Source organism: Saccostrea cucullata, unplaced genomic scaffold (genome assembly GCF_032062105.1).
Source record: "Saccostrea cucullata isolate Sc308-1 unplaced genomic scaffold, CSIRO_AGI_Scuc_v1 ctg33, whole genome shotgun sequence".
NCBI classification, from domain to species: domain Eukaryota; kingdom Metazoa; phylum Mollusca; class Bivalvia; order Ostreida; family Ostreidae; genus Saccostrea; species Saccostrea cuccullata.
In genome coordinates this window covers 692-13,303 of record NW_026936019.1, presented here as the reverse complement: position 1 = coordinate 13,303, position 12,612 = coordinate 692, and the positions used below count along the sequence as shown (strand labels likewise).

The 12,612-nt window shown below is 37.8% G+C and overlaps 2 protein-coding genes across 2 annotated transcripts; one reads left to right on the top strand and one right to left on the bottom strand.

The window, feature by feature from the left end:
- Nucleotides 1-1,528: 1,528 nt before the first annotated feature.
- On the top strand, nucleotides 1,529-3,279 carry LOC134244575 (uncharacterized). Its single transcript, XM_062726830.1, has 2 exons — nucleotides 1,529-2,316; nucleotides 2,982-3,279. Exons 1-2 carry the CDS (start codon nucleotides 1,529-1,531, stop codon nucleotides 3,277-3,279), a joined length of 1,086 nt encoding a protein of 361 aa, XP_062582814.1.
- Nucleotides 3,280-7,828: 4,549 nt separating this feature from the next.
- On the bottom strand, nucleotides 7,829-11,749 carry LOC134244574 (uncharacterized protein K02A2.6-like). Its single transcript, XM_062726829.1, has one exon. The coding sequence runs from the start codon at nucleotides 11,747-11,749 to the stop codon at nucleotides 7,829-7,831; it is 3,921 nt and encodes a 1,306-aa protein (XP_062582813.1).
- Between the last annotated feature and the right edge of the window lie 863 nt (nucleotides 11,750-12,612).

Below are 12,612 nucleotides of genomic sequence, written 5' to 3'. Positions count from 1 at the left end.
TTGTACAGTGTAAGAAAAATTAAGCAACAAACTGACGATGGCAGAGAGACGCGGCCGTTCCCGCCAAAGGACGAATGCCTTGGATTCGTCCAATCCACAGAATTGGACTCTTTCTAAACTAAGAACAGAACTGAGAAATATTGGAATTGCCGTCCCATCCTCTGTGGACAGAAACACTACTCTGAAACTGTTTCTCGAAAATAAAGACAGAAACACACCGAACCCCAGTGCCGCTAACCGCAATGTCAATACCGACATTGCCGCCAATCTACTGAGTCAACCTAATTCGGAAACCAGTGTAGCGAATTCTAATTCTAATACGAGAGAACTATTTTCCATCGCAGACTCCTTAGCTTCAAATCGTCTACAAGTGCGCATGAATACAGTCACTTCCGCCCTCGCCTTCACAAAACACTGACAATTAGCGAATTTATAACCGCTTTTGGGAAATACAAGAGAATCATGTGCACTAAATTCCCTGAAAGAAGAGTTGAGCTGGATAGATACGAAGGCAATATCGTAGAAATCTCAAATGTGTATGGCCAGAAGTTCTACGATTACCACACACAGCTCTCTGCACGAGCGGCTGCTGCCCTGCATGACTTAAACATCAAAGTTGATTGGTCCATCAAGGATAACGCCCTCCTGAGCATGGTCATGGGGAATGCCCGAGTGTCCGCCTGTCATCTTTGCAACTCAACATCACATTCCGGCTCGTTTTGTCCTCTCTTACGCATTAAACCATCTCAATACCAGATGCTGAAAAATGCTCAATCTCTCAATTCCGCTAAAGAAGACAAATATGGCAGACCACGAAAGACTTACAATGTCTCGGAAATCTGCAACAACTTCAATTCAGGAAAATGCAGTAGAAAAAACTGCATTTTCTCTCACGTATGCAACACCTGCAAGTCAAGCGACCATGGAAGCCATGCATGTGAGGAAAGCACGAAAAAGAGCAAATGACTAGATAACCTTAAACCAAATTCCTTTCCACTTGCCGCTTCCACGCCTGTTGACATTGATCGTCTAGAATTGGAACTCAGAATGCACCCTGATTCAAATTTTGTTAAATATCTCTGTGATGGCCTGCGCTATGGATTCTATACTATGATTAATAACCTGGACATTCCAAGTAAAGAATGCCGGAATCTTCTCTCTGCCACCTCACACCCCCAAATAGTGGATGATCTTCTAAGCAAAGAAGTGGAGAAGGGTTACCTACAAGTACCTTTTGTCGAACCCCCTTTTTCACACTACAGAGTTAGTCCCATTGGAGTTAGCTTTAAAAAATATTCAAATAAAGCACGTTTAATAGTGGACTTATCAGCACCTCATTCAGATCCTTCTGATCCCAGCATCAATTCTCTAATCGACAAAGAGAAATGCTCTCTAACCTACGTCACTACCGATGATGCCGTAAATATTATTCAAAAACTTGGTCCAGGAACCACAATGTGCAAAACAGACATATCGGATACCAGATACTACTATTACCTTCCTTGGAATCACTTTAGACTCTCTTAAGATGGAAGCCAGACTGCCGCTTGACAAGATTTCTAGAATCATATCTTTCATTGAAGAATTTCTCGTAAAGAAATCTTGCACTAAAAGGGAGCTTCTACAAATACTCGGACATCTCAGTTTCGCTAGCAGAGTCATAGTTCCAGGACGCTCTTTCGTGTCACACCTTATTACCCTGTCCACAACAGTTAAACAGCTCCATTTTCATATTACCTTGAATAAAGGCTCCAGAGACGACATGAAAATGTGGCTAATCTTTCTCAAACAATGGAATGGTATATCTGTGTTCTATAATGAAATCGAGGTCAGTTCAGACGCTCTGCAACTCTACACAGACGCTTCAGGAACCCTTGGGCATGGAGGTTTTTTCCAAGGACAATGGTTTTCAGAAGCCTGGCCTCCTCCTTTACAACGTACATGTAAAGACAGTGACGAACTCTCCATTGCATTCCGCGAATTGTATCCAATCGTCGTGGCCGCTTTGCTATGGGGTCAATCATGGAAAAAGCAACGCATCGTATTCTCTTGTGATAACCAAACTACAGTGGCTATAATCAATAAGGGTCGCTCCAAATGCCCAAAGATCATGGCACTCGTTCGCCGCCTTACTTTATGTGCAGCTACTAATAACTTTGTATTTAAAAGCAAATATCTCAAAGGTAAACGAAATGTTATTGCTAATAGTCTGTCTCGTTTACAGATCACAAGGTTTCAACAGCTGGCTCCAGATGCCAACAAAACGCCTTGCAAAGTCCCGGAATACCAGGAGGTCCTCAAAGACTTGACATTATTGTAGACAACCTCCTCGACGCTGCCGTTGCCCCCAGGACTAGACAATCCTACCTGACAGGATTTCAAGCTTACACCAGATTTCTACTCATGTGCAACATAATTCCAGAGATACAATTACCTTATGTTCCAGTGTCACAAGACTTATTACTGTATTTTGTTGCGCCCTGTTATTCTAGTTTAGATCTTAGTTATGCAACAATTAAGTTGTACCTATGTGGCATACGCTTCCATTGTATAAGACATAATATTTCGTATCCCAATGTCAGTGAAATGCCAAGGTTATTTGCAGCCCTTAACGGTGTCAAAAGAAACCAGATAAGACCAAACAATCTTCGACAACCTGTTACTTTTGATGTGCTCAAACAATTGTGTCATTTTTTGCAACAACCTGATCAATGTATGGTTTTCAACAATGTTTTGTTACTAGCTACATGTTCAGTAGCTTTTTTCGGGTTTTTGAGATGTGGTGAATTCACTATATACAAAGATTTTGATCCATCTTCCCACATCTGCATGTCAGATATTCAAATTTTTGACGATTTGGTACATTTACGTCTAAAGATATCGAAAACTGACCCTTTCAGAAAAGGGATTGTAATCAAACTTTTCAAAAATAGCTCAGAAAGATGTCCTCATAATGCATGTTGCAAATATCTTAAATTAAGATTACAGTCCTCCCCTTCACCAAGCGACCCCTTATTTGTAACAGAAGATGGCATGGCCTTGACTAGGAGCGCCTTCATTGTCCTATTTAGGGATACTTTAGTTAAAGTCGGGATTGATTCCCAAGCTTTTAGTGGCCACTCTTTCCGCATAGGTGCTGCCACTTCAGCAGCTTCCGCCCACATTGAGGATCACCTAATCAAAGTGTTAGGCAGGTGGTCTTCAGATTCATACTGCAGATACATACGAACACCATCTGATGCTATTAGACAAGCACAACTCGCACTCATAGCAGAATAAGCATAAAAACATGCCCTTATACAAATGTTCTTCATCAATTCATGTATGCTATCTGATCAGATTGTTTCTGTTTTTTCTATAAAGTTTTCTCACTTATTATGCTATGTTTGTTCATTTGCGATTATGTGATTTTTATTTTTTCTCTCATTTTGGGGCAACTCAGCTACTCAATAATGCTATACATCATTTTCATAACTGACTTTCGGGCAATATTAACATGTTGTACCTCAACATGCAAAATTTTCCCCCCAAAATTCACAGGAAACAGACTCCCTACTGTTTCATCTGTCAGGTCATTTGATTTGCTAGGTCTAACGTTACAAGACTCCCGAGTATATCAGTTTGACGCCTCAAACTCATCATACTCAATGAGTCACGGAGTATGCCAGCTGGCTCTCCACCGACATGACCAGACATGACCAGACCTCTCTCAGCTCAACTTCCGTCTAGGTAGCGCAGTACTGTTTGACACCTCAAACATCAAACGGAGTCGTCGAGCTCGCATCAGAATATGCAGCTTACTACCACTTGGCAGAATAGCACACCCTACTGTTCTGCTCAAGTGGACCTTTAGTATGCCACATGATTCTGAGGCCTTCGTGTATCTTGCATAGTTGGGTTTGCCCTTTCGCCAAGTTTTTCTTAAATATGTATATTACTTGTGATATGTTTGTACATATGTTTTTGATATTGCATAATACAACATAATTTTAAACTTAAACTGTCTTAGTTGTTTGTTGACACAAATGACATTTATGTATATTATGAATCTTCATTTTTGTGAAAGCTTTATATACAAAGAATTTAGTAAACAAAGGGGAAGGGTGGAGGAAGAAAAACATTTTTTTAAAAAGTGAAGTGGGGGAACAGTTTTTACTATTTTACCATACTTGTACATATGAGTATAAATTCGAAAAAATAAATACATTAGAGCATATCACAAATAATTTTCCAGTTCTTTTCATATTCTGAAAATTTACAATTTCTTTAAAAAAAATAGCCTTTTCAACTAGTATTCTATCTACAATATTTTTTTTCTAGCATTGCAATACTTAATTTAGGTATATTTTTAAACCTACTGGCAAAAATAATTTGTTTAACAGTAAGTATTATTATATTGTGTAATCTATACATATTTTTATTGTTGAATTTCCCAAACAGTATATCTTTTTTATCAAAATTGATAATAAAATGGAATTTTTTTTATAAACCACTCCTCTTTATGACACCATATTTTTTTTTACACAGAAACATTTAAAAAAATAAATGTTCTATTCTTTCAATTTCTTGTTTACAAAATGAGCAAACAGGTGACTCAATTAGTTTAAGTTTGTAAAGGTATTTATTTGTTGCAATAATCCTGTGCAGGATTTGAAATTGCATCCACTGAAATTTTGCCGCTTTTTAAACTTTAAATGGTAATTCAAAAAGTTTGTTCCATTCTAACGCGCCAAAAGATATTCCATTATTTTCCCATTTTTCTAATGCTTTAATTGTTTGCTTTTTCTTCTTGATGAGTATATTGTACATATCTTTACAACCATTTGTACTTTTATAAAAAATGTAAATTGAATTTGGGATAAAAGGTCCACTTTCTTCTCTTTTTTCAATATCAATACTTTTCAATATCTTTGTACCAGCTATTTTTAAACCTGTATACTCTACAAAATTAGTTTGTACATTCAGATTATTGAGGTACTCGAGGCTTATAAATTAGGTAAATTTAGTGACTCAAACATATACGGAAGTTGCCAGCTATATTAAAGAACCAAAAGCAGACTGTTTCATTTGATTTTTGCGAAATGTTCGGGAGAATAAAGGCATAAAAGTAAGTTTATTTAGACTTTTTTTAATGTAAATTTAGCACATGGCTAAATAAAATGTGCTTGTATGCAATTTATTGAAATGTTTCAATAAAGCCACTATTTATACTTATTTTATAGACGAATTAAAATTCAGATAACAGTTAATTATAATTCAGTTTACATTCAGACTCTCAAATCCGATATTCGAAAGAAACATATAACATATCTAATAAATTGTACGTAATTGTTTTAAGATGAAAACGTTTGGATCCCTGTTTATAGTTCAGTTTTTATTGATGACAAAGGTTTGTTTTCACAAGTATATAGGTAAAATGTGTAAGTTATGATGTAGAAAGATTTCGTTTATTTCACATAAAAATTGGCGATTTCAAAGACATAAGTTCTATGACCCACACATTAAACAGTAGAGGGGAGGATTTCTTTTAGTTGATTTATGATTTTATAGGTATACCTTTTAAAATTTCGGAGATAATTTTAACAATTGTATTTAATTGCTGGATAATCAACAATAATTTTGCAACATGTTGTGTCTACTATTGAAATAATTATTCCAGAAGTCGTTAAGAATGCTCTACAAAACAAACGATACATAGTATCAACTAATCACAATACTTTTAAAATAACCACTGTTATTAAAGTAACTATTTCAATATAATAATTGTATTGTTGAGAGGTTATTTCATGTTTACCAGGCCCGTTCCCTTGGCTGTGGTTTTGCTAGATAGTGGATATAGGGACAGTGGGAATCTCGTTTATCCATACGAACAATTTCTCATTACAACCACTATCGAAAGAGTAATATTGAAAGATATTCAAAGCTTTAATGGTAACGAGAAATAAAACAAAAAGATAAACATGGTGGCCTCGTTTTTTTTAATCGTAATATTTTCCTTATTTACTTACATATAGTTATATACCCTAATCCCCTGCATACGGGGTTTAACGAAACCGAGTCTAATTATTTCTGCCCTAGGGATTTTGATAATTTTTTGATAATTAATTTTTACTGTTATATTTAATGTTTTAGGATTAAAAAATCGAATGTTTACCACCCCGATTTCTTAGTGGGCCATCTTAAATGTTGTCAAACTTTACTATTGGACCCTATGGGAATTTGTTGGAAAATCGCCAAATTATTACATTTTTTCAAATTTTTTTGTACTTCTGCCCTAGGGATTTCTTTTTCATTCAAGTAAATGAAAGTTAATGTAAAAAGTCACCAAATTGTGAAATTTCAAAAAAGTTCACCATCTCGATTGGTCTAGGTAGTATTTACTAATTTTATTTTTTGGAAGCCAAATACCTCTAAAATTGCCATATTACGGTATAAATACATATCTTTGCTGATAAATTATCGGTGCTTACAATTTTTTTCGACATATAAATAGCAATTTTTAGATTGCTAGTTTGTTTCGTGGGAAGTTATGTCATCAGTTTTTAGTATAATATCCATGGACGTCTTGAACATACAAGCGAGTCATGCGTCATGCATTGCTTACAAAATCCGAAAATGGTGACGTTGTTAGAGCCATTTCAACGTTCTTTTTCCAATAATTGTCGTAAAATCACATTTTCAGATCAGTAGGAGTTACAAATAATGTTAATTTTGTATTAAAATTAAAATAATTAATGACTGCATGAAATTAAATAGCTGTGCAAAGTGATGCGCACTCGAATTAGAATCGGCTTCGTTAAATGATTCCATACACAGTAGCAAGCTAATGACAAACGGATTTATGAAATAAGAATATCAACAGTCTTGTTTGAAGTCATCTTTTTGCAAGTTTTACTTTGGTCGCTACAATGTCATTTTCAGTTAATTATACCTATCAATGAGTTAAATAATGACTGAAAAAAAATTTTCATACTAATTGTTATTGCCGTACTATTCAAACCCATTTCCCCCGTTCTTCCTGTCCATCGAGTACACGACTGTTGTGATCGGTTTGCAGGGAATGCTCCCTATTATTTAGCGCTTAATACCTGAGTTGCATTTTTAAAAAGGAATTTGAGCTATCAATATATATGTTTATGTACAGCAAATGTTGTTTCATATAGTTTATATAAAACACACTGCTGAAATATTATTGGGTATTACCAATTTATTCAGTAATAATCATCTTTTTTATACCATTAATCAAATAACACTCTCGATCGCAATAATATGCATTTATGAAGTATCTTAGGCTGTTTTTTGTTTAAATGACAGGTTATTTTATAGAAATATTGGTAGAGAAGTATACATCACTTTTAAAGTTGCATTTGAATATTAATAAAAACTGCGAAGCTCAAAAATACTTCAATGGGAAAAATATTTTTGTTTACAATGAAACATTAACTTTTCAATTTTGGTATGTTTTTCTGTTTTGTTAAAAATCAAATAATTATACGTTTTTTTGAATAGCTAGTGTTCTTCCAGTGTGTTCGAATCATGGCCGCGGTTAAGGCGATCAGATTCGCGTCTGACCCTCAGCCGATGGAAAATAGGAACTGTAAAGTTATAACCAATCAATATGGCGTTCAATACTTTATCTAAAGATAGATCAGGGCCGCTTACAACATACACAAAACACGGAGTGCTTATATCATTGAGAATACACAAAATTAAATGTGATAACATTACATCTCCCTTTTTTTAAAGATTTTTTCTTTCTTAAAATCATAAGAACTGAAGCATGAATTAAAGTCAATTCACTAAAACAACAAATCAAGTAATTAACAGTTTATGAACAAATAAAGTCCTCAAGATATTTAGGTCGTCTCACTGTACGCTGTGGTCTCGGTTCTTGACGCGGAGCGGAAAACGAATCTGATTGGCTCGGTTGCGGCTGAGGCGGCTTATCCAACATCGATTCGGTGCATGTGTCATCTGGGACAACCGATGGCAAGGTAGTTTCACCAGTTTTGAGCAGCTGTCTGCGGTTTCTGCGATAAAGCTTGTTATCTCCTGTGCGCACTACATAAGATCGGTCCGAATGTTCCTGATCTACTACAGCAGGTTCCCAGTGTTTGGAATCTTTCTGTACACGTATAATTTCACCTCTGTTGATGCTTGGCAAAGTTGAGGACTGGCGATCATAATATTGTTTTTGTTTCTCTTGGCGTGCGACAAGTTTCGGCTTGCAGGATTCGACAACTTTAGGATTCAACATGTCCGATGTTATTGGTATCTTAGTACGCAACTGTCTATTCATGAGTAGCTGGGATGGTGAAAGTCCTACTCCATCAATCGGTGATGCGCGGTAGTTAAGACTTGTGTAGATGTCAGATCCAGATTCATCAGCTTTTCTGAGCAGATTCTTTACAGTCTGAACACACCTCTCCGCCTGTCCATTTGATTGTGGGTATCTGGGACTTGAGGTGGTATGAATGAAATCCCAATCGGTAGCGAACTTCTTGAATGCGTAACTTGAGAACTGAGGTCCGTTGTCTGTGAATAGTTCAGTCGGAATGCCATGACGAACAAACACAGATTTAAATGCAGTGATTGTTTGTGAACTGGATGTTGTAGGCATTCGGACTATTTCCGGATATTTGGAATAGTAATCGACACACAAAAGGTATTCCGAACCTTTGAAATGAAACATATCAGCTGCGACTTTGGCCCATGGGCGCGAGGGAATCTCCTGAGGAATCAATGGTTCCTTACAATTAGAATTCCTGTACTTGTTACACACTGCACATTGTCCAATAAAGTTTTCAATATCCTGGTTCATCTTTGGCCAAAATAGTATTTCTCGTGCTCGTGTCTGTGTTTTTACTATGCCCAGGTGGGCTTCATGTAGCTTATTCAGCATCTCGGTTTTCAAGCTGATCGGTACCATAAGTCGTTGGCCTTTGTACAAGAGTCCATCAATGGCTGTTATTTCATCTCGGTAATTCCAGTATTGAATGATATTCAACGGAACACTCGACCGTTCAACTGGCCAACCAACCAATACCGTATTCTTCAGCGTCTGTAATGTCTCATCTGCAGCAGTTGCCTCTTTGAGCTGTTGCAGTTTTTCAGGGGACACAGGAAGTTGTGCCTCAATCGAATTTACATCTATCTCATCATCAACGAGAATCTCGGGAGTCTCTTTCAGGTAAGACCGACTCAATGCATCTGAGATATGCATCTCTTTACCTGGTACATACACTAGCTTGAGATCGTAGCGCTGTAGCTTCATAAGCATTCGCTGAAGTCTCGGAGTCGCTCGGTAAAGTGGCTTGTTGTAGATTGCGACGAGGGGTTTATGGTCTGTTTCCACAGTCACACTTCGCCCGTAAATGTAGTGATGAAACTTCTCGCATCCATACACTATTGCTAACATCTCACGTTCAATCTGAGCATACCGCTTCTGTGTCTCTGTAAGCGCACGTGATCCATATGCTACAGGATGCCCATCCTGGAGAAGTACTACTCCTAGACCTTTTGTGCTTGCGTCGCCTGAAATGGTTACTGGCTTGCGTACATCGTATATACTTAGTACCGGTGAGCTGGAAACTAACTGTTTCAGTCTGCTGATGCTCTCCTGCTGAGGCGAATCACAGTGCCATTCTACATCTTGTTGTAGGAGCGTACGAAGTGGAGCTGTCACGTCAGACAAGTTCGGTATGAATTTCGCTACATACTGAACAACACCTAACACCCGTTTCACTCCTGATACATCTGTTGGTGAAGGCATATCCACTATCGCTCGAACTTTCTCGGGATCTACTTTGATACCACTGTCCGTAATCAAGTGTCCTACGTACCTCACTTCTGGTACACGGAACTCCACCTTACTCTTATTTAACTTAAAGTTCATTTCGCAACACCGTTGTAACATCTGTTGTACACGGGAATCATGTTCCGCAGTGGTCTCACCCCACACTAAGATGTCGTCGACAATGCATTCCACGCCCTTCAAGTCAGAAAACATCTCCTGTACCCGTTTCGAGAACACTTCCGGCGCGGAGCTTATTCCAAAAGGCAAACGTAAGTACCTATACCGGCCAAACGGGGTATTGAATGTCAATAACTTAGAACTTGGCTCATCAAGTTTGATATGCCAGAAACCATGGGTGGCATCGAACTTCGAAAACACTTTAGCTCGTGGCAGCTTTTCGATCACTTCTTCAACTGTTTGTAAGTGGTAGTGCTCTCTCTTAATCGCACGGTTCAGATCCTTTGGATCGATGCAAAGTCTTATCTTGTTTGGTTTGCGCACGGTAACTAGACTATGTACCCAGTCAGTTGGCTCATCTTGCTTCGTGATAACCCCTAGTGTTTCCATTCTCTCAAGATCTGTTTTTACCTTGTCACGTATTGCTGCAGGAACTTTTCGCGGTGGATGTATGACCGGAGTAATGGTTTCATCAATGTTGATGTGGTGTTTCCCAGGGAGCTCACCTAGTCCTTTGAAAACATCCTCATAGGTAGTGAGTACATCCTCCTTTGTCAACTGTTTTTCAACAGAATGTACTCGCACAATAGATCCGATCTCCGAACAAGCATTTTTGCCAAGTATTGCCTGTGCCTTTGTATTGACGATGAAAAATGGTAAGTCATATTTTCTGCCACGCACAGAACATTCCAGAATCTTGGTTCCCTTCGGTGTTATCTCGGCTCCACCATATGTGACTAATCTGACCTTCGTGTGTGTTAGCTGCTGATCATTTAAGTCTAACTGATCAAAAACATGTTTTGGAAGAATGTTCGCTTGAGCACCAGTGTCCAGTTTGAAGTTTACTTTGTGGTCATTAATTGTCAATGTCTCGATCCAATCACTCTTTTCTTGATCCACGGTGTTAATCTGTAAGGTTCCAATGAAAAGTTCTGTATCCACATCTGAGTCACTGTCATGTGGTACTCGTACAGTGTGAATCTTCTTTGCACTTGTCGATTGTTTTGATAAACAATATTTCGCAAAATGATTCTTCTTCTGACAACGATGACAAATTTTTCCATATGCAGGACAGTCACCAGTCAAATGTTTTCTTCCACAATTGCGACATGGCTTACCTCCAGTACTGTCAGGCCTTTGATTTTCAGTTCTTTGTTTATCATGTTTTGTGTTCTTTTGTGAGCTGAGTTTCCGGCCACTATTTGACTTACGTATGGCTGCTATGGACTGTTCCTCAGATCCTTTCAGAGATTTTAACTGTTTTGTACTCATTTCTTGAGCTCGGCACACATCGATTGCTTTGCTCAGTGTCAAATCAGTTTCTCTTAATAAACGTGCACGACATGCTTCATCCTGAATACCACACACTATTCTGTCTCTGATTAATCCGTTCGTTATATGTTCGAATTCACAAGGCTGCGCTTTATTTTTTAAATCTGTCACATAATTGTCTATGGGCTCGTCCTGACCCTGATTCCGTGTGAAAAACACATGTCTAATGTATGTCAAGTTCTTACGAGGCTCACAGTACTCTTTAAACTTAGTTTTCAATATATCTATCTTTTCCGTATCTTCGCCTTCGAGACCGAAAGAATTATAAACACGGCGTGCTTCGATGCCGGCCACGTGCAAGAAAGTAGCTACCTGTATTTTCTCGGCTTTCTCTGCAATTCCTGTTGCTGTTAGATAAAGCTCAAAACCTTGTATCCACTCCTTCCAGTTCTCCGCAAGATTTCCTTCCATCGAAAGATGGTCTGGAGGCTTCAGTTGCTCCATTAATCCTTGCGTTGTACGGTTTTAGCTTCTGACACCATGTAAAGTTATAACCAATCAATATGGCGTTCAATACTTTATCTAAAGATAGATCAGGGCCGCTTACAACATACCCAAAACATGGAGTGCTTATATCATTGAGAATACACAAAATTAAATGTGATAACATTACAGGAACCAACCATCCCTAGTCCAAATGCTCGGCACTTTTGAAATAAAAGTTTTGGGTCCTTTGGATGAAACCTTAAAACCGAGGCCCTGTGTCACTACAGGCGTTGATACGACTGCTTCGTAGTAATAAAAGGTTAAATTTGAAGCCCTTCGCCGATTTATGGCGACGTATGTAAAATTCTCGACCGGAAGGTAAAACAAAATACATGTACAATCAATCAATCCCTCTTATTTTGTTTTGAATATTTTCTAATAATTTCAATCTTAATTTTTTTTTATTGATTCCCCGTGTTTTGATTGGACGAGAACAAATTCAAGAAAAAGATTACACATCGATGAATTTTTCAATCAGAACTACTTTCTTGACCTTGCTTCTAGGCTGTTGTAAAAACAATGAAAACAGATACTTCTAGTCTGTTTTAGCTAAATTATGATTACAAGAAACTTGAAATTAAAAATAAAAAGCATAACAGGCGACAAACAGGACTGACAGATGGAAATATTATGTTTATGTCACTGTCGGATCACGAGTAAATTTAAAAATATCGCTGTCAGATCATGCTGTCATATAGATCTCGACGTTCCATTCCAGCTCAGTTGGTATCGTTGTGATAGGAAAAAGAAACGTACCTCAGCCTTATCAGCATCAAATTCATATAGGCCTTTTCACATCCTACATATCCCCAGGGCCTATT